The sequence below is a fragment of the Dipodomys merriami genome, unplaced genomic scaffold (genome assembly GCF_024711535.1).
Source record: "Dipodomys merriami isolate MVZ:Mamm:240054 unplaced genomic scaffold, mDipMer1.0.p SCAF_263, whole genome shotgun sequence".
Lineage (NCBI taxonomy): Eukaryota > Metazoa > Chordata > Mammalia > Rodentia > Heteromyidae > Dipodomys > Dipodomys merriami.
Window position 1 is genome coordinate 1116777 of NW_027204082.1, and position 27836 is coordinate 1144612.

Consider the following 27836-nt stretch of genomic DNA (forward strand, 5'->3'; position numbering starts at 1 on the left):
GTTTTTTGCACTATGCTACTTTAACCAAATTTAAAATGTGATCCTCAGATATCTTCAGGGGTCATGAGGTCAAACTGTTTTCATAATGTTAGAATACTTTGATGGTTCAAAAGCAAGCAACTGCAGATCAACATGTGGTACAGTTTCACACCTACTAATGTGGCCCTTATAAAAAGCAGCAAGTATAACTAGTATATGTCTGAATCAAGCAGAAAAGGTCAGATAAGGTGATGTTAGGGGAATGAACCCCAAGGTAAGTATTCAAATTTTTTTTTGTTTTTTTTCTTCTTTCATGCAATTGTTTCTAACATATTTATAAGATGATTTCTATGTTGCTTTGTATGTCTCTCCCCCACGGTATAACCCATGCTTTCACTGTATTTGATGTTGGTATAATTTGTGGAGGGGAAGGGAAAAAAACAAATCGTTTTACTAAGGATACAGGCGGACCCATTGCAACAATGAGATGTACAAGCCGTTATGTCCAAAAACGAACTTTACAACTTTGGTGGTGGTGGTGGTGGGGAGGATCCGGTGGGGGGAGGGAGGGAGTATGAGAAGGGATGGGAAGGGGAAACAAAGAGGAGGCAACAATGCTTGATAAGAAATGTACTTGTTATCTTGCCCATGTAATTGTAACTCCTCTGTATGTTATTCTCACAATAAAAAAATAAATAATAAAAAAGAAAAAAAAGCAGCAAGAATGAGAAAAAATGTGAACAAGTATATACTTATATACTTATGAGAATGTACAACCACTTTAGAGAATAGTTTGTAGTTCCTCAAAGTAGTAAACATAGAATTACCATATGACCCAGCACTTTCACTTTTAGGTTCATTCTCTATATCACTGGAAAACAGCTTTAAGGTAAGTAAGGTCTGCCCCTGGGCCAAGTAAACCTGTGCGTACATCTCCCTATCTCTTGGCTAAGTTTCCGCCCAGTATCCGTTACCTAGGTAACTGGCACACCTGGGAGCAGTCACCTTCCCCTCCTGCTAGGTCACTTCCTGGGCCATCCCTGGTGATGCCTCCCATCTGACCATAGGAGGGTCCCAGGCCCTGAGGTCACATCCAGATCCAGTGTGGCCACATCTTTCCTCCACCTGGCCACACCTCTTCCTATCCTTGGCCTAGGTAAGTCCTGGCCTGGGGGTGGGTCACCCCTTTTTGGCTATGCCTCTCCATTATGCTTGTAGGGGGCAGCAGTTGGGTAAATAAACTTTTTTCTTCCTGAATATTGCATAAAAATGTTATCTTCATCAGCTACCTAAAGAAATCTATTTAATATACCTTACAGTCTACAAATGGTCACATCAGCATTTTCGTAAAAGCCAGATAATGGAAAAAGCCTACTGACCCAATGAATGATTAAAGTGTGAACAAAACGAAAAATGATCCAAATTAACTATGCTAAATCTAGAAGGATGTTAAGAAACTTGCTTGATAATTTCAGACTATATAACATTTACAAAGAACCCTGGGCCAAAGGAAAAGAAATCAAAAGGGAAATTAGAAAATGATGGGAAATAAAAAAAATGCAATATATCAAAGTATGTGGAATGCAGCTAAAAGCATTACAGGGTGACATCAAATGCCTATAGCAGAAAAGAGATCTCACAGCAATGACTTCAATTGAAAAACAAAAAGTTAAAACAGTTAAGAGCAGAGAAAGGAACTAAAACAAATCAGTGAATTAGAAACCAGACAATGGAGCAAATATAGCAGGCTTTGAGATCTGAGAATTTAAGATCTAAGAAGCTGATAAGCTGCTTGTCACGTTAGGGAAAAAAGGACATTTCTCATTTAGGAATGAGAGAGGTTCACATTTTTAATAGCAATTTTAAAAGGACAATATGGGACTATTAACACATTTACATCAATAAATTAGACAATCATCAGACATGTTCATAAACTAACTCAAGAAGCAGTGTGAACTAGAGAGTGCCAGCTGTTTCTAAGGGCAAGGTGAAGAGTCAGGGCTTCAGCTACTTCACAGTTTTTTGAATCCAAGTAGGTCAGTCGATTGGAGGGAAAAACCAAGTAAAATTTAATGATCCACCGAATTGTCAGGGAAGGAAATTGGTTAAGAAGTTTATTGGGGAGGACCCCCTCCTCAACCACGGGAACCACAGCAACTGCTCGCGCGCTCTCGCAAACGCGCACACGCACCCCACCGCCGAGGGCACGCCCCCCGACTGTTTCCGGCCTGCAGGACAGGCACAGAACCAGTCCAACTCTCGGCCTTCCTCTACCTCCCTCGTCGCCGCCCTCCTCCCTCGCGCCCAGAGCTTTGCGCCTGCGCATTCTAACAAAACGGTGGAGGCGGCGGTGGCCGGAAGTGTGACCTTTCTCCCGCTGTCTTTCCCTTCCGGGGTCACGCGGATCTGGGTCTCTCTAGGAGGACTCTAACGCCGTCTCTCGGGTGACTTTTTGGTCTTCCGCTTTTTTTTTTCTTTTTTCCTCCGCCGCCCCCAACCTTGCGCGCCCTCGCCGACCCTCCCTTTCTCGTGTCGCTCCTCCCCTGCCAGCCGCGCTCGGGCTGGACTGCGCCTGCCGCCGCTGGAGCTGGGCCTGGCCGTCCCGCGGTGCGGCCACCTCTTCCGCTTTGGGCTCCCAACGCCTGGCCGGGACCGAGCCCTGGGCCGCGGGGGTCCTCGGGCCTGGGGGCTCCCCGGTGGGCCGCGCCGACGGGGTCCGCTCGGTCCTTCTCCGCGGACAACTTGTGAGTTGGGGGTTTAGGAGAGGGAAGCCTCGGGGTAGGCCCCGGCCGGGGGCGGGGCGGCGGCGAAACTTTCCCGAAACTAGGGTTTGGTTGGGCCGGGGAGGATCGGGCCGGCTGCCGCCGGACCCCCCGGCCGCTCGCCGCTCCCGCGCCGCCGAGCTGTTGGGAGAAACTTAGCACCCCTTTCTAGTCTCGCTCCCTCTTCCTGCGGCCCGGGTTCCGCGCCGCCGCCGCCCCCCGGCGCTTCCTCCCTTCCCGAACGGGAAGATCGTCCGGGCGCTCCCGCAGGCTGTTCGCTAAGGCGTCGTCGATCTGAGGTAAATTCGCGGGAGGAGTCTTGGTTGGCTCTGCTGACTCTCACCCAGGCTTTTATTTAAATCTCTTAAGGTTCTTTAAAAAGAAACAGTCCGGGTCTTCCACTCGACCGGGAAAAGCACCCGGGGGGACGGACCGTCGGCTGAGTTGAACGCCCCTCTTTTCCCGTTCAGCTTTGGTAGACGGGATTCTCATGTCTGTCTCTTTGTATGTAAGAATTTAAAGGACTTTAGGTATCTCGTAACTTTTGTGCGTTTCAAAGCGCCCTGTCTGTTTCTTAAGTCTCCGATGAAAATAATAGTTGTTTAAATTTTCAGCTACCTTACCGGATAAGCGGAAAAGAAACCGAAACTGTAGAAGTCAAGCTGGGTTGGCAACTTGTTGTATATCGTGTTTGCTGTGTTGGTTTTTGTGAGGAAAGAAATTACGGTATTTATTTACAAAAGTAGTATGCTACCTGTCGTACAAACAGACTTAGTGACAAGTTATGTAACTACCACAATATATGTACTGCAGGGTTAAAAAAAATTACATGGATTAACGTGAGGTTCTTAATTTTTCCTGATTGTTAGCCAGTAATAGTGACATTACTTTCTTGGCGTAAATAGCCCCAGTTATGTGTGGCCTAGAAATGTACTGTAACACATAGGTTCCATGTGAAACAGGTTATTTATTATATCAATAATATGGAGCATTCAGTGGGACCCGTGCAGCTAGATTCTTCGTAACACTTGAGTAGGATTTGTTTATTTATTTACTTATTTCTTTGTTTGCACGGGTACTAGAACTCAGGACAGCGTGCCTTTTTTGCTCTGGGCTGGTACTATGCTGCTGGAGTTACACTTCTGCTTCTGGCTTTTTGCTAGTTAAATGGAGATAAGAGTCCCAGGGGTTTGTCTGTATGGGCTGGCTTTGAAAGGCAGATCCTCAGATCTCAGCCTCCTGAATAGGTAGGATTTTTGGCCTGAGCCCCTGGAGCCCAGCTTGGAATTTTATTCTTAATAAATAAAATGGAACATCCTGTTTGAAACCTGAAGGTAGTTATGACAGAAAGTGAGCAGGATTTTAAAAAAATGAAGAAGATTTAGGGGACCTAAGGCATTGGGATGGAGTAGACAGATGACTTGATTTAGCCAATACAGTTCAGGTTTTTGTGTTAGTGTAGATTCTATTTTCCAAGTAATAGTGACGAAAAGTTATGTAATTTTGAGTGTTCTATAATTTTTGTAGGACAGGTCAAGTTGAGGACAAAAATTTCAGCTTGTAAATTATAGGGTCAAATATTGTGTCACTAGGGGTACTTTATAAATACTTTGCAAATACTCCATATTGTTCACGCATTGATTACAAATAAGCCTGTATAATTTCCTTTTGGGTTAAACTTACTCAAGAAGCAAACTTTAAGATTCTCTACTAAAAGCAGGAAGTAATATAATGGTCTGAAACACAGTTCAAATTTTACTTAGATTGTTTTTTTTTTTTAAGTGGGTACAAATTAAACAGTCTTGATATTTGAACTCAGGGCTTGGGCATTATCCCTGAGCTGCTTTTGCTCAAGGCTAGTACTCTACCACCTGAGCCACAGCAGCACTTTTGGCTTTTTCTGTGTATGTGGTACTGAGGAATTGAACCCAGGGCTTCATGCATGCTAGGCAAGCACTCTACCACTAAGCCACATACCCAGCCCCAAAGTCACGGTTTTTTTAAACCATTTTTTTATTAGGACATATTAATTATAGGGAGAATAAATTAATTGTGATATTTCTGTGCATGTATGGAACATACTCTAATCAAATTTATCTCCTGTATTACTTTCTCTAATTCTCCCCTTAAAACAATTTCATCAGGTTCTGTTGTTCTACTTGCATACACATCTATGAAGTACTTGGACATTCTCACCTTTCACTACCTTCCCTTATCCTAACTGGTAACCACTTCTAAGGGAAACCTGTTTTACATTCCAGTCATTATATAAAGAATGACTGGAATGTAAAACAGGTTTTACATCTAGTGAAGAGGCTTTTCACAAAGAATATTAAGAAAATAGACATTTTGTCCAGTTTTGGTATATTAATATTTTTATTTGACCTTATTTTGTCAGACTATAATAGATGATCATTTTGGTGTCATTTTTGTCAAATGTATTAGGAAAAGGAATTGAAATTCAAGTGCTTTTGGTTTACTTTTGTTATCTGTAGGTGGTCATATAGGATCCCTATATTGGGGAACACTCAATGTCATTGGTTAAATTCCCTAGAGATAATTCTGTATTTTGAAAGCTGACCTAGTTAAGATGATTACTTAAGGGCCAGTCATCTGAGGAAAGCCTGACAGATTTTATTTCCCCAAACTGTCAGTGCTTCTTTGGGAATTTTGGATAGGTTAAACTGGATTATAACCATTCTGTACTTTTAAGCCTGGGCTAATTTGGCTATAGTTCTGGGCCACCAGGCACCTTATTACTTATACTTAATTTGGATGTGATAGTGCAATAGGATAGAAATAAGGTGAGGTTTGGGCCATTAGATCATTCTCAATCTTCAGGTCTGAATGCAGATAACACAGGACCTTTTTGGGTCCAGAGGAGAAGGAGCATATTATTTACAGGTCTAAATTAAAACACTTAGATTTTAAACTATGAACTGATTTAAATAGACATAAAATGGAACCTTTTTTTTTTCCCCTGAAAGTCACCCTCTACCTAGATTGGCCTTGAACTCAAGATCCTTCTACCTCAGCCTTACAAATGTCTCTGACTTAGCCTCACAAGTGCTAAGATTACAGACAAGTACCACGACACTCAGCTTTGAAACATTTTTTTTTCTAAATATATTGCTTTGTTTTCTAAATATAAATTGGTACTGTTGCTTTGGTCTCTAATATCTGTATTCTAACAATGAGATAAGCAAAATTTGTTATAGCATATCAGTAACATTTTCTCATGAATTCTATCAAGTAGGAATTATGCTTTAAGGTCAGGGAAACAATAAAGAGTACTTAAGCTTTGTCTGAACCTTGGGCAAAGGGTAGAACAGCTAGTTAATTGCTAGCCTTGAATCTGGCAATCCATACTTATTGAGTGTACTTTCAATAAGGGATTTCTTAGATTACTGTTCAGTTCAAGATATATTTCCATTTCCTTTGAGCAGTGTATGTCAAGGATTAATGGGTTGGCTGATAGTGATTTTCTTCTTTAAAAAAAAATCTCTTATAACATGAAGAAAGGCCTCCTATAGAAAGTTGACACTTAACTTCCTAGATGTGTAGTGTTTTGTATCTGGCCCATTGAAATCTGGAATGAGATCTGATGATGGTCCCAGGATTCCAGTCCACAGTCTCTCTGTACCTTGGACTGAAGAATCTCACTGTCTTTGACCAACCTAAGGAATTTTAATCATACAGAAATAAAAATATAAGGAACAAAGTTTGTATGAGGGACTTGCTAAGTTCTCCATAGGTCTTTCTTATATATGTTAACTCTTGAGAGTTTTTCCAACATTCCTTGTCTCAGTCCCTAGAGACATAAATACATTAGTTCTTTTAACTGGCTAGGTGTTGAAACAATCATCTGTTAAAAGAGGGAAAAAGCTTCAGTGCTCATTTATTTGATTTAAATTTACTGTAAATGAAAGTTTAACACTTTGTATCCCATTTTATTCTCCATGTAAATATGTTACATAGTTAACATACAAAATGAAATATAATGATTTATAATGATATCAACTTTTTTGTTTACATCAGTGTGTTTTTTTTTTTAAAGCTTTTTAATTGCATACATAACTTTTATTTTCACACCACTATAATTTCCACCACTGATGTATAAGTTCACTTAGGTGTTTGAATCCAAGATGTAATATCTTTATTTCGTCTTCTTTAATATTGCTAGAGGTATCAGAAATTCTGTTCTATGTATGATACATGTTTAAGTATTTAGATAGTTCAGCTAACATGTGGTACTGAGGAGTCGAACCCAGGGCTTCATGGCATGCTATACAAGCACTCTACCACTGAGCCACATTCCCAGCCCTACATCAGTGTGTTTAATGAGCATATTATTATTATTATTATTATTATTATTATTTTGTCTTTGTCATTGGGCCTGAACCTGGCCTGGGCACTGTCCCTCAGCTCTTCAGCTCAAGGCAAACGCTCTACCACGTGGGTCACAGCGCCACTTCCGGCTTTTTCTGCTTATTTGGTGCTGAGGAATGGAACTCAGGGCCTCATGCATGCAAGACAAGCACTTTACCACTGAGCCACCTTCCCAGCCCACTGAGTATATTATTGTAAGAATCAAGTATATAAATTTTTGTTAATATTACCTTGTGAGTAATGTAAATTGAGTAATTCATTAGTTTAGTTTTGATTAACTGCTTTTCTGTATTTCTGTAATTTTTCTCTTGTTAGCAGAACTTTCTTTCAAATGCACCAGATATTGGAGGAGGCATGGTTTAAGTGGTAGAGATCCTGTGGTTAAGTCCTAGTACCCTAAATGTAAATAAATAGATCTGAAAATATATCAGAAGTCCCAAATGTTGTTTTTTTTCTAACAAATTTTTGTGTCGCTTAGGCTGGCCTCATATTGAAGGCTAGGTAGTATGCACCATCAAACTCAGCCCAGTTATTATTTTTATTTGGCTATCCTCCTTCTCCTGTGAGCTGTTAATTTCTTTTTGTCTTGATTCTTGGAATTTACTTTGTTTTTGCCCTACATAGGATCTCCCTTTTCTTACACCTCAGGTTTGCCCATTCCTTTTTCACTGTCCTCTTCTCTCCCCTCCCCTTTTTCTTTTCCCCTTTCCTTTTTCTTTTTTCCTCCTCTTTTCCTTTTCCCCTCCCTTTCCATTCTCTTCCATTCTCTCTTTTTCCTTTATTATTCTTTCCTCTCTCCCCTCCTTCTAGTGTTTAGTAATATAGCCCAGGCTAGCTTCAAACTCATTATCTTCCTTCTTCAGTTTCTCCTCAGTGCTGGAATTACAGAAGTATACTATCATGCCCGGCCTTCTTTTTCTTTCTTTCTTTCTTTTTCTTTTTTTTTTTTTTTGTCATGGGGCTTGAACTTTAGGTGTGGGCCCTTGTCCCTCAGCTCTTCAGCTCAAGGCAAGCGCTCTACCACTTGAGCCACAGCACCACTTTTGGTTTTCTAGTGGATTATTGGAGATTAGAGTCTCTCAGACTTTCCTGCCTGGCTGGCTTTGAACCTCGATCCTCAGATCTCAGCCTCCTGAGTAGTAGGATTACAGGCTTGAGCCACCGGCGCCCGGTGTGGCCTTCTTTTTCTATTTACTCTTCATATCTAAAAAAAAATGTTCTTGCATTGATAACATAGCTAAGAATAGCATTTTGATTTGAGAACATTTTTCTCAGAGCTTTGAAAGAATTCATATTTTGTGGCTTTTACTGTTGCCTTTAGGAAGTTTAAATGCTTTTATTGATTGCTAAACCTTGTTTTTTTTAACATTTTCCTCCTCTGGAATATATTTTTTTTGGCAAGGGAGTGTGTAGATGGTACTGGGAATTGAACTTAGGGTCTGTGCTTCCTATTCAGGTGCTCTGCCATTTGAGCTCTTCTGGAAGATTTTTTTTTTTTTTGTCGGTCGTGGGGCTTGAACTCTGGGCCTGGGCATTGTCCCTCAGCTCTTCAGCTCAAGGCGAGCGCACTACCACTTGAGCTACAGCGCCACTTCCCGTTTTTTGGTGGTTATTGGAGATAGGAGTCTCACGGTCGTCTCTCCTGCCCGGGCTGGCTTTGAACCGCGATCCTCAGATCTCAGCCTCCTGAGTAGCTAGGATTACAGGCGTGAGCCACCAGCGCCCGGCTGGAAGATTTTTATAAACTTTTTTTCTCCTTATATTCTGAATGATAATGTCTCTTGGTATGTCTGTATATGTCTGTCTCTGTCTGTCTACTTTCTTTTCTCCTTCCTTGTGTGCTTTATATTTCTTTGGCCCTTCTAGGAAGTGGTATCTTTCAGTTCTAGATAGTTCCTTGTTATATCTGTTTTGGTAATTTCCTTCAATGGGTTGGTGTTGACGTTCTTTATTGCTTCATGAATGTTCCCTCTTCCTCAGGAATAGAATCTTTTTGGAAGTCTTTTAAAAAACTTACGTAGAAGCTGGGTGATGGTGGCTCCTACTTCTAATCCTATCTACTCAGGTGGCTGAGATCTTAAGAATTGTGGTTCAAAGCCAGCCTGGGCAGGAAAGTCTGTGAGACTAACCTCCAATAAACCACCAGAAAACTGGAAGTGGCGCTGTGGCTCGAAGTGGTACAGCAGTACTAACATTGAGAAAGCTCAGGGACAGTGCCCATATGCCCTGGGTTCAAGCCCAACCAAACAAAACAAAAACTTAAGTAGACTTGCAGAGAAAGTTCTGGTTTTATAGATTGCCGAGTATATACATCCCTTTTTTCTTTGTCAGATCTGTAAGATTCAAATCCTAGAGTCAGATTGTTACATGGTGGCTTATTGTCTTCATGTGAATTAGACTGAGAATACATGTGTGAATCCGGGATTTGTTAAATATACCTATTGCATGATGTTTATTGTTAGGATAAGCAGTAATAACGGCTTTTAAAAATTGTTGATATAAGGTAAATTTAGGGTAAATTTATTAGAAAACTAGAAACATTTAATAATAGTATTAATTTGGATTTAGAATTCATTAACAGGTTTTCTTTTTTATTTTGCTTGGGGGGGTACCTCCAATAGAATTAAAAAGACATATTTAAACTTTCTTTCTTTCTTTCTTTCTTTCTTTCTTTCTTTCTTTCTTTCTTTCTTTTTTTTTTTTTTTTAACAGTACTAGGGATTGAACCTCAGGGCTTTTGAGTTTGCTAGGCAAGCACTTTACCACTTAAGCCATGCCTCTAATTCTAAACTTTGAAAAATAACCTTGCAGATGAAACCAGTTAACTTAATAACCAGTTGTTTTAAGTAATAGGTAACAGTTATCAAAAAGTTCAGTGTCTAGGTTATAATAACTTAGTATTTTTTAAAAATTATTACAGGTAGAAGAATACATGTTCACTTTCAGTAGACAAGAGCATGTTCCCAAACTCAATTTTGGGTCGTCCACCCTTCACTCCAAACCATCAACAGCATAACTTCTTTGCCCTGTCACCAACTCTTTATTCACCTCAGCAGCTTATAGATGCACAATTCAACTTTCAAAATGCAGAGTAAGTATGCTGCTATATTGGCCCGTGTAATTTAATTATGTTTTTATATGACACAAGCCCTTTTTGTATGAAATATTTGAAGGTAGAGAAAAATGTTATTTTCTTTTCTCCAGTATTTAGTTTTCTGAAATTATTTTTTGTTCTTAACAAGAATACATGTATTATTACTCTTGTTTGTGTTTTGGTAGTTTGTCTAGAGCTGTGTCCTTACAGCAGCTGACATATGGAAGTATCAGTCCAATACAGACCTCAGCGTCTCCATTATTTCGAGGAAGGAAGTAAGTATCTCAATTATTTGGAAAGAAATTTGTTTAATTTTCATTTTTTATTGTTACTTTGTAAAGGTGATGTACAGAAGGGTAGCAGTTACATATCAGACAATGAGTACATTTCTTTTTGAACTCTCCTAGTTTTTCTTTCCCATTCCCACCAAGTTCATTTTTGATGTATTATCTAGTAAATACCCCTGCATTTGTTCACCCTTTGCTTCTCCATTTCTGTGTTCCTCCCCTTAAGAGTTTTTCAGTTTCAAGAACTATATAATTGCATAAAATTTTATAAATATTTTCCTTAGATTTTTTTCCCCTAGGGTCTGTGCAATCAGATTAGTAATAGAATTTAAGAATTTTTGTGTGTTTAAAAATATTTAGGGATTCTTTCATTTTTGTTTTTGTTTTTTAAGTTTTAGAATGAAACTATTTCTTCAAAGAAATTATTATTGCTATTTTTTATCTGGGTTTAAACTCAGGACCTCTTTTACTTGGTTTTCTTGTTTATGGCTGGAGCTCTACCATTTGAGTCATAATTCCAGTCCAGCACTTTGTTGGATAATTGAGGTAGAATTTCTGTGGACTTTTCTACCTGGGTTGGCTTAAAATCATGATTCTTTAGACCACCAACTCCTTGTTATCCTAGGATTACAGATGTGAGACACTGCTGCTGGCAGAAAATTACTTTTGAGATTTTTTTTTTAGTCAAGTCAGATGATTCTGTCTTAACTAGGGTTGCCATAAAACAAAGTACTCAAAGTGGTCAACAGAGCCTTATTTTTCTCAGTTCTGCAGGTTGGAAGTGCCAATCATTTTATTTGCAAGGTTGATGGTTTTTGAGGCCTCACTCCTTATAAATGACTACTATCTTGCTGTGACCTCATATGTTCATCCTTTTGTGTTTTTCATGTCCTAATCTCTTCTAAGGACATCCGTCACATTAGATTACAGCACAACCTAATTTACTATAACTTAATTGTCTTTTTAAAGGCCCTATCACAGTACAGTCACATTCTGAGATGCCAAGGCTTTAGGATTTTAATACCTCAGTTTCAGAAGAGGATTTAGTTTTGCTCATATGGTTCTCTTAAGAGTAAACTTCACATGTTCTTTTGATTTACCTAAACTTTATATAGGGTTAGGGTTCTTTAAAAACAAGTACTATTTCAGTGAAAATTTTAGCATGATCTAAAGTTTTTTCTAGTTAAGTTAGAAGCCAAATAATTTTAACTGTTCTAATTAAAAGAATTCATGTAGCTCGGCACTCATGCCTGTAATCCTAGCTACTCAGGAGGCTGAAAGCTGAGGATCACGGTTCAAAGCCAGCCCTGGCAGGAAAGTCTGTGAGACTCTTTATCTCCAGTAAACCGAGGATCACGGTTCAAAGCCAGCCCTGGCAGGAAAGTCTGTGAGACTCTTTATCTCCAGTAAACCACTAGAAAACCCGAAGTGGCACTGTGGCTCAACTGGTAGAGTGCTAGCCTTGCGCTGAAGAAGATAGTGCCCAAGCCCAGAGTTCAAGCCACAGGACCAGAAAAAAAAAAAAAGAATTCATGTATCACAAGAAAATATAATAGAGGTGCTGGGAAGGTGGCTCAGTGGTAGAGTGCTTGCCTTGCATGCATGAGGCCCTGGGTTCGATTCCTCAGCACCACATAAGCAAAAAGAAAAAAGCCAGAAGTGGTGCTGTGGCTCAGTGGTAGAGCGCTAGCCTTGAGCAAGAGCTGAGGGACAGTGCCCAGGCCCAGAGTTCAGGCCCCACGACCGGACCCAAAAAACAAACAAACAAAAATACAGTAGAACTTGATAGATGTACAAATATTTGACAAATAAGAGAACACTGTCTAAAACTGTCTAAACATTCTATGTTTTAAAATTAATAAGAATCAGTCACAATGTAGTAGGCATTAATTTAAAGACTATAAGTAATGATTAAGTTTTATAGTACTTCATGAAAAGGTAGATAATGTTATCTCTTTGCTATTTAGGAGAAAGCTGAAACAGAAGTTAAGTAGTTACTCGGTTTAAGTGGCATAGCTATGCAAGTTCTTCAGAGTTGTCATGGGGGGAACATTATGTAATGGTTCTAAATGTACTAACTTCATATTTTTATTTTTTGGAAATTGCTTTGATACCCAATTTGTGAATCATGAGTGAAAATGTTTTATTCATGTTATATATATTTTAAAAACTAAAATTGGTATTATTAGAAGATATTCAGTTTAGATCGCTCTGAACTAAATTTTAGGTTTAGAAATATTAGTATACTTGGTTAACACTGTAAATTTTAACATACGAGTAGGAGTTTCAGTTACTCTGTGGATATGTAAAAAAGAGAGGAGCTGGCAAGATGCCAAAGGAGCACTATCATTAAAAAACTTCTGAGGGTTTAGGATTCACAGAATTCTAGATCTTCAAAGGAATTTTAACCCTTTACTATGACATAATTTGCTGCCTAAATGAACAATTTAGAATAATAAAAATTTACATATCAAGTATTTGCTTTTCCTTTGCCTATTTCTGCTTTTTTTTCTTCCTTCTCTACTTCTTTGTGTTAATAGTTAATTAGAGAGAAGTCTTACGGCTGCCCAGGCCAGTTTTGAAACCAGGATCTTCAGATTTCAGCCTCTTGAGTACCTGAGATTACAGATGTGAGCCATTGATGTCCTGCAATAAGCCTTTTTTATATATAGCACTCACATTAAAATTTGGATCCTTGGTTCTTGGTGATTCTAGAAGTTTTTCTGCAAAGTTTTCATTGCTGAAATCAAATATTGGGGTAGGAAACGACTGACTCCAGTACATTCATCAAGATTTTTTTCTATATAGATTTTTACAATATCTTTCTCTCTCTCTCTGTCTCTCCCCCCCACTCTCTCTTTTCTTTTCCTTTTCCTTCCCTCCCTCCCTCCCTCCCTCCCTCCCTCCCTCCCTCTTTTTCTCTCTTTCCTTCTTTCTTGCCCTGGGGCTTGAACTCAGGGCCTGAGCACTGTCCTTGAGCTTCTTTTGCTCAAGGCCAGCACTCTAACCCTTGAGCCACTGTACTACTTCAAGCTTTTTCTGTTTATGTGGTACTGAGGAATCAAACCCAGGGCTTCATGGATGCTAGGCAAGCATTCTACCACTAAGACACATTCCCACATTCTATTTATTTTTTAAGGTATTGAGAGCACTTTTATTTGTGATAAAAATGGATATTTATAGTTCATTATAGAATTAATTGGAACTAACTCTAACCTTACTGGAAGAGGCATAATATTGTCATGTGATGTGTTATTTATGTAATGTGGTATTCATGTATTTTTAATTGTATTTTGTTGAAAAGTTTTTCTTTAATCACTAAGGTACATTCTTTGTTTTCAGGAGATTAAGCGATGAAAAAGGCCTTCCTCTTGATGGTAAACGGCAACGTTTCCATTCACCTCACCAAGAACCAGCCATAGTTAACCATATAGTGCCTTTGTCAGCTGAACGAAGATTCTCAATGCCGCCATTGTTTCATACACACTATGTTCCAGATATAGTCAGATGTGTTCCACCTTTTCGAGAAATACCACTTTTAGAACCTAGAGAAATCCCTCTGCCTGAGGCTAAAGATAAGGTAATAATGCAGATTTAGTTTTACCTTTTAGAAGTTTGATATAAAGAATGTATTAAATAATCAGGAGTATCCAATGTCTTTATCGAGTACAGTGTGCCTTTTTTGCACTGTTTTTAATACTATATAATCCAATATTCTGTCAAAATACTATTTTGATTTTTGGTAGTGAATAATCAGATTTAGCAAAAATATTAGTGCCAGGTATGATGGCTTATACCTGTAATACTAGCTGGTCAGGTCTTGCTTCAAGGTCATCCAGGGCAAAACATTTGAGATCCCATCTCAACTAATAAACTGGACATGGTAGTAGGCACATGTCCTCCTACCTATGAGGGAAGCATAAAAGAGAGGCTTATGGCCCAATCTGGCCAGGCAAGAAACAAGGCATTGCTCCTTGGATTTAAACCCTAGGGTGACAACATAAAACAACGATAGAAATTCAGTAATAAGAATATTTAGTATTTCAGATAAATGAAATGCAATGATTTAAATAATCATTTTTGGAAAATTATGTTAACATTGAGAACAGTGAGTTATATCCAATAGTAGAAGCATATTAGTACTCTTGTAGATAAAAGTTAAACATGTAGGTGATTGGGAAGGATTTATAATATAAATATGTACATTCTGTGGTATTGTTTATAGTTTAATTTGCTGCTATTCATAGTTACCCTACTCACACTTGAGAAGTAGGACATTTGTAAACCAAGGAGGAGCTGGAAGAGAATATAATGATTATATTTTGGTCATGTTTAAGTTCTTAGCACCCAGAAGAATATAGCAAATGTGAAGAAAGTAGTGGGTCAGAAAAGCAATACTTGCTTCATTCTTTCTTTTATTGCTTTTTTTTTCCTCTGTTATACTTTTGTTATTAATTGAGTTATAGTTGTACCATAAAATGTACTCTTTCTGTCACCTGCTTTTTTTTTTAAAAAATTGGGTTATTTGTCTTTTTGTTGTGGAGTTTTAAGAGATATATATTCTAAATATTAGTTTCTTAAGTATACTGAGGGACTGGGAAGATGGCTCAGTGGTAGAGTGCTTGCATGCATGAGGCCCTGCGTTCGATTCCTCAGCACCACATAAGCAGAAAAAAGCTGGAAATGGCTCTGTGGCTCAAGTGATAAGGCGCTAGCCTTGAGCTGAAGAGCTGAGGGATAGTACCCAGGCCCAGAGTTCAACCCCCATGACCAACCCCCCCCCAAAAAAAAAATAGAACAAAAAGAAGTGTATTGATTTGCAAAATTTCTGTGATTTGTTTCTTTACATTCTTTCTTGTCCATGTCGTATACTGATTTGCAAAATTTCTGTGATTTGTTTCTCTTCTTTCTTTGACCATGCCCTTTGAGGCATAAACTCTGTTCAGTTTGATAGAGTCCAGTGCTTGTACTATTAGTGGTGAATCCTCTAAATGTCTGATTGAGTTCAGAGTCATGATGATCAATGCTTATGTGCTGTAAGATTTTTATAATTTTAGTTTGTACATTTAGGATGCTGGTACATTTTCAGTTAAATTTTTTTTTTTTGGGGGGTCCGGTCATGGGGCCTGAACTCTGGGCCCAGGTGCTGTCCCTCAGCTCTTCAGCTCAAGGCTAGCGCTCTACCACTTGAGTCACAGTGCCACTTCCAGCTTTTTTCTTTTTCGCTTATGTGGTGCTAGGAATCGAACCTAGGGCCTTAAGCATGCAAGGCAAGCGCTCTACCACTGAGCCACCTTCCCAGCCCATCAGTTAAATTTTGTATATGATAGAAAGTAGGGGTCCACTTTTATTCTCTTGATGTCAGTCCAGTGTCCAACATAATTTGTTGAAAAGACTATTTTCCATCTCAGCATTTCTTTCACTATGAAATAGGGATAGCTAGGCAAAAGCAGTGGAACAGGGTTTGGAAAAAGGAAAATAAAATGATTATCTCTATTTGGGACCTTTTGGAATTCTACCTCCTTCCCCTTTCTTTCTTCATTGTTCGTTTTCTAGTAAAAATATATTTTTGTGATAATATAATAAAAAAGCATGTGGTATAAATTCCCTGAATATGTAAACATTTACTGTATATGAGTTTTTAATATTTATGCCAATAAGGTCTATTTTGTAGTGGTATTATGATTAGACAATTGAAGCTTTATTTTATATATATTTATATGTTTGAAGCTAACTCTTGTATAACTGAATAGATAGATGATCCATAGTTAAGTGCTTTGTAAGAGAAACACAGTTAATTCCCCCTACCCCCCCTCCAATCATGGGGCTTGAACTCAGGGTCTGGGCACTGTCCTTGAGCTTTTTTGCTCATAGTACTCTACCACTTTGAGCCACAGCACCACTTCCAACTTTATAAACAGAAAACTATTAATTAGTTCTGCATAAGCATTAGGCAGATGTTGGAGTTCAATAAATTTAATAACATATAATTCATGTTACTCAGTATAAAGCATCTGGTAAAATATGATGTCCTATCAATAAGTTTTTTTGTGTGTTGTATAGGAAAGAGTTGTCCTAAATCTAATATTTTTGGAATTAGGCATTTTTCTCAGAGGGATAATCAGATTTTGCAGTTGAACCAATTTCTTTGAGTACTACTTTCGTCTTGTCTAATTGTGGGCGAAAGAAGGCAGGAAGTTTTGTGTGCTCTGGATTTGTTCTTTGAGTGAATATTTTTTGTTTTCATTTTTTTTTTTTTTGAGACAGGGTCTTGCATGTATCCCAGCTTGGCCTCAACTGTGATCTTTCTGCTTCCACTTTTTAGTGCTGGGATTACAGGTGTGTACCATGATGGCTGGGTTAAGTGAATACTTTTTCAACAAAACTAATGTTTATTGGTATTTCTACTCTTTATTATTCTCCTTGTTATATTTAATCAATAACCACATGATGTGGATATTATCCTAATTTTATTGAAGCTCAAAAAAATTGCATAACTTGATCAAGATCACAGCTAGTAAGTGTCAAAACCAAAATTTGCCCTCTGTCTTTAAAAGTACATAGAAAAGGAATTAAACCTGCTTTTAATCAAGGATAGGGAGACCATATTCTTCATATTAACTGTAATGCCAGGTCATCTGTAGAACACTAATAACTAATATTTTATTGAAAGTGTATCTTTACCAGCAACATGCTCATCAGTTTGTATCAGTTACCTCTGTTTTCCCCTGTAGAGTGTAAAATGAATAGTTTATGTTAGATAAAAGGAAGGTAGTGGTTTGGGGTCTTGGATGCTCAATAGAAAGCCTCTGAAGGTTTTGAGTACAGAAGATAACACAGGTATATTTTTAGGGGGATAGTTCTTGTAGCACAGTAGAATGTGGTTTTGAATGAGATGACCTAGAAAATGGATAATTTTTTAATGCTATTAATGTAACTGGATGGGAGGTGTTGAACAGTTGTCAGATGGTAGTGGAAATGATAGAAGAGAGTACCTAGGGAAAATGGATGGACTAAGGGAAAATACAGAGAAGCATGAGTAAATCCAGTGATTTTATTCTTGCCTACCAATAGAGCTCCGGACCCATGATTTGGGGTGTGTAAGTTGATTGAGGAAATAATTAGGAGGTAATTTGGAACAATGGAAAAATTTGCTATAATATTTGTGGTGTAAGAAACTTTACGTTCTACAAATATAAGCATATAGGACTTATGAGGAATAGTGTTACAGTAGACTACTCAAAAATAATTTTGAGTTGCAAAAATAATTGTGTAGTCAGAACACTCTCAAGAATAATTGAGCTGGGTGCTGGTGACTTACACTTGTATTTCTAGCTACTTAGGAGGCTGAGATCTGAGGATTGAGGTTTGAAGCCAGGTGGAGCAGAAAAGTATGAAGCTTTAATCTCCAGTTAACAAGCAGAAAGTTAGAAGTAGAGTTGTGATTCAAGTGGTAGATTGACAGCCTTGAATTTCAAGCCATGAGAGCAAGAAGCTCTTGAGTTCAAGCCCCATGCCACACACATGCCCACAACCAACAAAAAGTAACAATTGATATCTTGGAAAATTGCTTAGATAACCCCAATCAAACAAAACAATAATAATAGATACCTTAGAAAATTGCTTAGGCAGTCCAGGCAGACAGCTTAGTAGCATGGATAACATGCTCTCAATATTCAAGATAGGGTTGAGATAGGCACTGAGATAAGTGAATTAGAAAGTGGACCTTTTGAGTAGAAGCTGCTGTTAAGTCAGAGGAAAAGGTAATACACTAACACAGCTATGTAAGGCAGAGGAATGTTTTTTTCTTGAGCAGTAATCTTGGATGCAAATGCTTATGTTTAGTTGTCTTAGATATATAAGGACTCTTGCCTTACAAAATTCCCAGAGCTATTTTATTTATTGTGAAGATTATAGTTTTTACAGATTCTGTTCTATGTACAAATTACATATAAAACCTCTTCAGTGTTAAATTAATACCCTATACCGATTTTCCAATTCCTTATATTAGCTTACCAATACTGTAGAAAAAATGTTCTGTAACTGAACTGATTGATATGTTTGGAGTTCAGAAATAAAGTAATAGTGACAAGTAAAACTCTGAAATAGATTTGATTTTTTTTTTTCAGCTTAAGACCTTGTACTTGCTAGGCAGGTATTCTATCACTTTTTTATGCTTAGGTAGGTAATCTATCACTTGAACCATATCTTCAGCCTTTTTATGCTTTAGTTATGTTTTAGGTAGAGTTTTTTGTCCAGATTGTTCTTTGTTTTTTTGTTTTTTGGGTCCGGTCATGGGCCTGAACTCTGGACCTGAGTGCTGCCCCTCAGCTCTTCAGCTCAAGGCTAGCGCTCTACCACTTGAGCCACAGCGCCACTTCCGGCGTTTTTCTTTTTGCTTATGTGGTGCTGAGGAATCGAATCCAGGGCCTCTGGCATGCAAGGCATGCGCTCTACCACTGAGCCACCTTTCCAGCCCTGTCCAGATCGTTCTTGAACTGTAAACCTCTTACTTAGGTGTTCCTATTAGGTGAATGACAGGCTTTACTACCACATCTGGTTTGTTGGTTAAAATTGAATCTGTTAACTTTTTGCCTTGGCCAGCCCTAAACTATGATCCTCTCATCTCTGTCTCTGAGTAGTTGGGATTATAAATGTGTGTACCATTCCTAGCCTTAGATTTGATTTTCTTTATTTTAGTGTCAATAGGTATTTTTATTTATTAGTACTAGGCACGGAAAATATAATGTTGTGCTAAATATACATGGTCCTTTTATCACCTGTGTACAAGTTATCCATTAAAACTAATCATGCAAGCTGGGAGTCAGTGTCTTATACCTGTAATCCTAGCTATTCAGGAGGCTGAGATATGAGGATCGTGGTTTGAAGCCAGCCTGAGCATGAAAGTTTGTGACAATTTTATTTCCAGTTAACCAGCAAAACGCCAGAATTAGAGCTATGGTTCCAAGTGGTAGATTAACCTTGAGCTTTTGTTCAGGGACAATGCCCACCCAGGTCCTGAGTTCAACCCCAGGACCAACTCTCCCACCCCCAAATCATTGCAAATCATAATTTTACTTAGAGTTTTGTAAGTACTATAATGGAAAATTACTGAGTGTTGGGAAAATATATTTTGAGATCTCAGAGAAAGCCTTCTGGAAGAGCAGTGTTTGAGCTGAGATCTGAAGGAGTTAGGAGTTAGTTAAAGAGTGATAGGGTTGAGAAGAAAATGGAAATAGCTTATTTGAAGGTCCTAACCAGAAAGGATTATGAAATATGAGAACAGAAAACAGACCCAGATGAGACATAGTTTTGGTATATTAGTTGGAAAATAAGTGAAGATGGGTCAGGAGAAGTTGGGGAAAGGGAGAACCAAATCATACAAGGCTCCTTTGTCTTCAGTCTAAAGTAGTAAACTGTTCATTTTTTTCTAAGTTATTCAGAAAGAGAAGAGTTATGATTAATTTCACTGCAGTATAGAAAGCAGATAAAGTTGAGCAGGCCTGGCTTTGGGGAAATTAAATTCCAGGTGAATGTTAATAGTGCTATCACAGATTTGAGTCACTGGATCTGGGCTCTATAGACATGGCCAGTCCTGGGAACTTGAGCTAATCTGTTATGAACTTATGAAATCAATCTGGGTTTATGTCATCAGTTCTTCCTACAAGTCAGATGGATGATTGAACTAGCACTGTCTGATCAGTCTGATACTTGTATGATCAGACTAGCACTGTCATTTTCTGAGGGTTTTAGGGATTACAGGTAAGTAGGACTTAGGCTATATGTTACAAGTTGTTCTGTTAATGTCAGAAGTACAGCATTTGATTCCTTATCAGTATCTAAGCCTAATTGAGTGCTTAACAACTATATCTGTGCCTTGAATTAAGAAGTACTGTTTTAAGAGAAAGGGATAGGTTTAAGCTGTATTTGGAGAATGAATGATAGGATCAGATTGCAGTGTGTGAGCCTTTGCAATATTGATGTTTTAGACCTGTTCTCCTTGGTATTAAGGGGTAATCCTATGCATTCTAGGATATTGAGAAAGTTCTTGGCCTCTGCTTACTAATTAGTTGCCACTAGTCCTTAGTTGTAATACTATGACAACCAAAAATATTTGTAGTCATTTTCAGTTGTCATGCTGAAGGCAAAATTGCCTTCAGTTGAGAATTTATGGATTAAAGATAGAGGAGAAGCTACTGATAATTAGTCATAGTGTCTGGCATCAATGCCTTATGGTATACTTCATTGAGAAATGAAACCAATATATGGATAATGATTGTCCAAGAAGAGAGTTTGTGTCCAAGACTGAAATAGGTTGAAGAAAGTAAACTAGGAAAATAGAACCTTAAGAGTATGCATAACTGTTTTGGAAAATTTGACTTTTGAAGAGAAGGAGGTAAAAGTGGAATGTTAGGGCAAGGCTTTTTTGAAATTTTAAAGTGGGAGAAACTTCAGCCACTTACAACTATTAATGGGAAAGATTCAATACAGAGGGAGGAATTTGGAAAGAAAAGAATCATGAATGAAATTTCCTGGAAGGTGGACAGGGAGAAGGTCTTGTCTGTAGGCAGAGTGATTGGCCTTTGGAGAAAAGCCTTTTGGAGGATAGGAAAGAGGATATGGGCTTTATAGAGAGGTTTATAGATATGAAGAAGTTAAGGGGATGTTCGCGGCTTCTTCCTTTGTTCTCTGAATTACTATGCAAGGTCATGTGTTATGAATGGAAAGGATGAAGTAGAATATCAGAAGTTTGAAAATATTAGAGAAGGTGGAAATTGCATATGCTGAATTCAAGAACTCAAGACTGGCTAGAGAAAAGAGTAGTGGATGTTTGAAACAGCTCACTTAAGACTGGTAATAATAAATTTATTATTAACTGAATCTAGAAGTTCCAAAAATATTTAAACTACTTCTAGGATTCATATTTTGTAAAACTAGAGAATTGAATTTGTGCTTCATTATCTATAAGATTGTTACTCTAGTCATTCTCATTTTCTTATAAAAACTTCGAATGGGAATTGATTAGAGTCTTCAGGCATTATTTCCCCTTTTTTTCTTATATCTTCCCATTCTTGTTCCTCTTTCTATGATTTCATTTTTCTTTCTGTTATTTATGTTTAATGAAATTTTCATGTATTACTTTTAGATGGTACAGGTTAGGCTGGCTAGCTCTTGCTCTAGGTCTCTTGAGTTCTACATATTATCTCTCTGTAGTATTTTTTCTTCCCTGCTTTTATCTAGATCAACAGTATTCACTTCCATATTGGGCATTTTTGGGTGAAACAGTCTTCTGTGAGGGTAGGTTATCCTATTAATTATGGGATACTATTATTCATAGACAGATTAACTTTGAGCGTGAAAAGATACAGTAATTCATCTGGTGGAATTATCTTTCAGAACTATTAATTTTGCAATCTTTGTTAGGAAGATACAGCTCCTCAATTTTCTTAATAAACTTTCACGTGAATTTAATATACCAGATAAAATGAGGTAAGTATAAGGGGCTTGAAGAAAAGATTAATGATTTTGGAATGGTATTGTGAAAAGGGTGAACAGGATCTTGGCAGCCACATGAAAGTGGTGGTAAGGAAAGCTAAGAGCACCTAACCTTATGATGACACTTAGGCTATAAATTTGAATGACTTCCAAGTTTTAAAAAATGTTATCTCGAGCTGGGAAGGTGGCTCAGTGGTAGAGCACTTGCCTTGCATGCCTGAGGTCCTGGGTTCAATTCCTCAGCACCACATAAGCAAAAAGAAAAAAAGCCAGAAGTGGCGCTGTAGCTCAAGTGGTAGAGCGCTAGCCTTGAGCTGAAGAGCTGAGGAACAGCGCCCAGGCCCAGAGTTCAGGCCCCACGACTGGACCAAAAAAAAAAAAAAAAAATGTTATCTCTTAGAGACTTAGATGTAAGAGCAAAGAAAGTGATTTTTCTATTAACCTAAGGTTAGAATTTGCAGAATATGACAAGGAGACTATGTTGCTAAGACGTAAGAGAATGTTTCAAGGGTGCATTTTAGAAGGAAATTAACTGCTTTGGGAAGGAAACCATACCATTGAGGTGCTGACAATGGGAGGGAAAGGTTGAGTGAAGGGAATCTTGATCTCTTTTGTGGATCAAGAGCCATGCATGAGGATAGTGTGAAAGTGAGAGGCAGGGTATTGAAACTAATAAGGTGGTATTGGATTAAAATCTCAGAGCTAGAGCAGTTTCAGTTTATTGTAAAGACCACATTATAGCTATTGATTGTATACTGATGAAAAATATTAGAGGATAAGATGTCCAGGAATGTGTAGAATATGCTGTAATTAGTAAGTATATCTTACCACAGATTAAGAAAAAAAAACCACCTGTGGTGATGACAGAGAGTAGGAAAGGATCGAGAAGTGTTAAATCACGTAAGTAGCTAAACAAAGGAGGTCAGTAGATAGCATCTTCATTTGAAGATGTTGGGCTTTAGAGTGGTATTATTGGAATGGAGGGGAGGGTGTTTTTTTATGAGCATAGGAGCTATGAATTTACTACAGTCTGTTTCACCAATGTGACTATAATGAATGGGGCAAATTTCTTTAAAAAGTAAAGTAGTGAACATCTAGGATATGCTACTCATGTGGTTTCTGTTGATTATTCTTGTTTTTATGACCCTTTAAAATTAGCAAAAAAACCCATTTTTCACTTAGAACAAATAGTGATGAAGAGTTATAGTTGTTGATCCATAACTTTTTATTATGAATTGTCTGTAACTACTTTTTTGTGACTTGTCAGTGATATTATACTTTGTAAGATTTGTCTGGTAATTATTCCACATTTTTGAACAAAACTTACTTTTGTGTGTGTGTGTGTTGAATTCAAGTTGAGTCAGCAGATATTGGAGTTATTTGAAACATGTCAGCAGCAAGTAAGTGACTTAAAGAAGAAAGAACTCTGTCGAGCGCAGCTGCAGAGAGAAATTCAACTCTTATTTCCACGTATGTTGCTCTGTTTCACATGTCCTTTATACCTGAGTATTTCTGTTTTAAATTTTAAATAATATTTAAAAAATCTTCTATTTGTGTAGAAAGCAGACTCTTTTTGGTGGGGTCGTCTTTAAATGGATTTGGTGCCCGGAGCAGTGATGGTGATTTATGCCTAGTGGTTAAAGAAGAACCTGTAAGTAATGAAACATTTATTCTTAATGTGTTTTCATGTCACATTGGCTAAGGAATTTTATAGCTAAGGCATTTAGAAAACGTTTTATTTTAATTACTTTTTTTGTTCTTTGATGTCTATCATAATTTCAGAAAAATCAGGGATTATATCTTTTTCATTTAAGACGTGCATGTTGCACATAATATAAAATTTAGCATTAATTCTAATTGTTAAAAGTGAGCTAGCTTTAATATGTGTTATTAATGTGCTCTGTCTTTATTTAGAAGTGTCATTGCTTTGGATGCATCAAGAAGAGCCTGTGTCAGTATTACCTTAATATATTACCTTAATATATTTGAATTCACAGTGATACTTTTTTATTCTTATTTTTGTGCTGGTATGGAAGCTTGAACTCATGGCCAGAATGCTCTCCCTTAGACTTTTTGCTCAAGGTGTAGTACTCTTATCACTTGAGCCACAATTGTATTTCCATCTTTTCTGGTGATTAATTGGAGTCTCATGAATTTTCCTGCCTGGGCCGGCTTTGAATTATGATTGTCAGAGCTTGGAATTAGAGGCATGAGCCATTAGTGCTCAGCTTTTGCAAGAGTTTTTAAGTAAAATTTTCTTAGGCAATTATATTATTAGCGTGTACTCAGAAGCATAGTCCTCCAGTCTTAATCACATGTGTGAGTCGTGTTGTTATAGTTAATACCAAATAGAGGCATCATAGATAAGAATCTATCCTCTGTCAGTGTTCAGAATTTAGAGGAGGAAATTAAACATGTTAAGAAAGTTAAAACTGCTAAGTAAGTTTTGTTGGAGATATAAAAAAATTTAAGTTTTTATTGTTACTATAAAGGTAATGTACAAAGGGTTACAGTTACATAAGTCAGGCAAATAGTGCATTTCTTTTTGGACAGTTTCACCCCTTGCTTTGCTCTCTCTCAATTTTTTCCTTCCATTTCTATCCACAAGTTGTGTAGCTCATTTTCAACATAGTATCTAGTGAGTACCACTGCTGGATTTGTTTACCTTTTTTTTTTTTTTTTTTGGGACCGGTTGTGGGGCCTGAACTCTGGGCCTGGGCGCTGTCCCTCAGCTCAAGGCTAGCACTCTACCACTTGAGCCACAGCGCCACTTCTGGCTTTTTTTCTTGTTTTGCTTATGTGGTGCTGAGGAATTGAACCCAGGGCCTCATGCATGCAAAGCAAGCGCTCTACCACTGAGCCACCTTCCCAGCCCCTTGTTTACCTTCTAAGATGAATTTTTGTACATTTATTTTGAAGGAGAAAATGGCATGGCTGTTTCAGAATTTCTTTCCTTTTTTCCCCCCTCATTTTCCAGAAGTTATCTTTATAACTTACAACTTTAATGTGTGTTAAATAATAACATTTACCCACAAGATAAAACTATCAGGTTTTTTATCCATGTAAAATGTAGAGACATTTATCAACTATAAAATTCTAAAATCAAACATCTTCATAAGGAAAAAAAGATCACCTTAATGTTTTTTAGAATTGGAGTTATGACTCAAAGAATTTGTCAGAATTCATCAGAATTTGTTTAAAAATTGTGCTATAAGTTTAAAATTAGGAATGAATTTAGAAGGGTAGATGTGAAAGAGTACTACAGTTGGCTTTTTCTATAGTGAATGTATTTTGAAAAACAACTCAAGAAAAGTTTGCCTTGTATGTTTTATTTTTGGTTGAGTTACATTTGGAAGATCAAACAGTTCAGCAAAAGAGATGAAATATCTTGCTAACAAAATCTATGAGATCTTGTTTTATCACGCTTTTAGCTATTCAGACACCATGTATTAGAGCTATTTATTCATGCTTTAATTTTCCCACTGATCTTATAGCTTTTTGAGAAAAAGAACCAGTTTACATATCTTTAAATCCTTTAATGCAGAAAGTGGAATATTTTGCAAGAAAAATAATGAAATGCATTATTTTTAAATTTCCCAGTGTTTTTTTTTTTCCAGGTAAATCAGAAGACTGAAGCACGACATATACTTACCTTAGTCCATAAGCACTTCTGTACTAGACTTTGTAAGTCAAGTTCATTTTTTATCTGATACAAGTATTTACTTAAAATGTATTTTACTTTGTTTTCTGGTAACTCTTCTTTATCTTCTGCTTGAGTTAGATAAAATGTAGACCTTTTTCTTCCAGTTAAATTCCTTTCATTTAATTAGCTAATTAATTATTTCTAAAGAGTATATGGCTATGGCACTATCTCGTACTGGCCTAGAAGTAGTTGTATATCCCGGGCTGGCCTTGAGAATCCTCTTGCCTCAGCCTCCTCAGACTCCTGGGATTACTGCCATGCACTGCTGCACTTTTGTTTATTTGTTTGCTTTTGGTTCCATACTGAAGCTTGAACACAGGGTCTCAAGCTTTTGCTTAAATTTTTCCTCTCAAGGCTAGCACTGTACCACTTTAGCCATACTTACTCATGACCAGCTTTTTACTGGTTAATTGAATGAGTCTTTCCATTTGTCTACCTCAGCTGGCTGCAAGCTTCCATACCCAGATCTCAGCTTCCTGAGTAGGATTATAGATGTGAGATACTACCACCTGCTTCCTATGACTTTTGATTAAAAGGTGGAAACTTTATTCAAGAAATTTTTGTTGAGTCTACTTGCAAAATATTCAACTTTATGCATTAAAGGATTTAAAGATATGGAAACTGGTTCTGTTTCTCAAAAAGTGATATGATCAGTGGGAAAATTAAAGCATGAATAAATAGATCTAATACATGATGTCTGAATAGCTGAGTGATAAAACAAGATCTTATAGATTTTCTTGTCAGCAAGAGATTTCATTTCTTTTGCAGTAACATCCATCTTTACTGATTTAAAAAGTTATGAATACAAAGCCTGAAGGTAGTACTCCAATAGAGAGTAAACTTGGACCACTTTATTGTAATACAAAATCATTAAAAAATTTTATTTAGGTCTTTGATGGTATTAAGATTTGACCTAGGACTTTGTATTTACTAGGCATGCACTCTACTACTTGATCCAGGTCCCCCAACCCTTTTTGTTTTTAGTAATATTTTTGGATAGGATCTCTTCCACAGTTCTCTTACTTACATCTCTCGTTGTAGCTGGCATGACAGGCACATACTGCCATACCCAGTTTATTATTTGAATTGGGATTTTGGTAACTTTTTGCCCAGGATGGCCTTGAACTTAGATCTCCCCCCTTCCTATCTTGACCTTTTGAGTAGCTGGGATTAAAGAATACACTACCACTCTTATCTGTATATATTATCTCATCATTATTTTAAGCTTCCACAAAATGTTTTATGGAAAAAATAAGTACATATATTTTCTCTCTCTTAGAGATCATGCTTAATTGAATATGTTGTTACCTTAACATACTGCAAGCATTTCCACATTTAAAATTTTTTGTAACTGTCATTTTTTTTGGCTATAATTTGTTAATGTTTGCTATACTTGAATTTATCTTGTGCTGTTAGCTGTTTTTCACTCTTGTAGTATCCTAATAAACTTCTTTATAGGTACTATTTGATATTAGACCATATTGCTAAAAATAACCTTCATATAAAGCTTTCTAAGTGACTTAGTTTTCACTCTTAAACAGATTTGATAAAGTCTTTATTTCTTTACTGTCTTTCTCATAGACAACGTTGATTTTTTTGCTTTGTAAAATAATATTTGAAATGTTGATTAGAACATTGTGAATTTGAGGAACATTGGTAGATGTTCACAGTATCTTTTTATCATTCAGGTGGCTATATTGAGAGACCTCAACTAATAAGAGCAAAAGTGCCAATTGTGAAGTTCAGGGATAAAGTCAGGTAAATTACTTTAGATAATTTTTAGTTTTTCATCTAATATGGGTGAGAAATGTGTATAGTACCACAAAAACTTATCTTCGTCAGGCTTTAGAAAGGAATTGAAGTACCTTTTTTTTTTTTTGGTACTGGTCTTGGGGCTTGAACTCAGGGCCTGAGTGCTGTCCTTGAGCTTTTTTGCTCAAAGCTAGCATTCTATCACTTGAGCCACAGCTCCACTTCTGGCTTTTTTTGGTGGCTAATAATTGACTTTCATGGCTGGAGAGAAGATCCTCAGATTTCAGTCTCCTGACTAGCTTGGATTACAGGTGTGAACCACCAGTTCCCTGACTAATTATTTTTGAGACAGGGTGTTGCTTTGTATGTAGTAG

The 27836-nt window shown here is 37.4% G+C and overlaps 1 protein-coding gene across 5 annotated transcripts in view; it reads left to right on the forward strand.

The window, feature by feature from the left end:
- Positions 1 to 2370: 2370 nt before the first annotated feature.
- Positions 2371 to 27836, forward strand: part of LOC138837139 (poly(A) RNA polymerase GLD2) — a 44964-nt gene continuing 19498 nt past the window's right edge. The window contains exons 1-8 of one of the 5 annotated variants that reach the window (XM_070035932.1): positions 2371 to 2423; positions 10051 to 10221; positions 10410 to 10499; positions 13854 to 14091; positions 23363 to 23477; positions 23567 to 23658; positions 25625 to 25691; positions 27399 to 27468. In XM_070035932.1, the coding sequence (XP_069892033.1) occupies positions 10088 to 10221; positions 10410 to 10499; positions 13854 to 14091; positions 23363 to 23477; positions 23567 to 23658; positions 25625 to 25691; positions 27399 to 27468 (806 nt within the window). In that variant the 5' untranslated portion in view covers positions 2371 to 2423; positions 10051 to 10087. The other 4 variants (XM_070035934.1, XM_070035930.1, XM_070035931.1 and 1 more) reach the window with 4 other exon arrangements.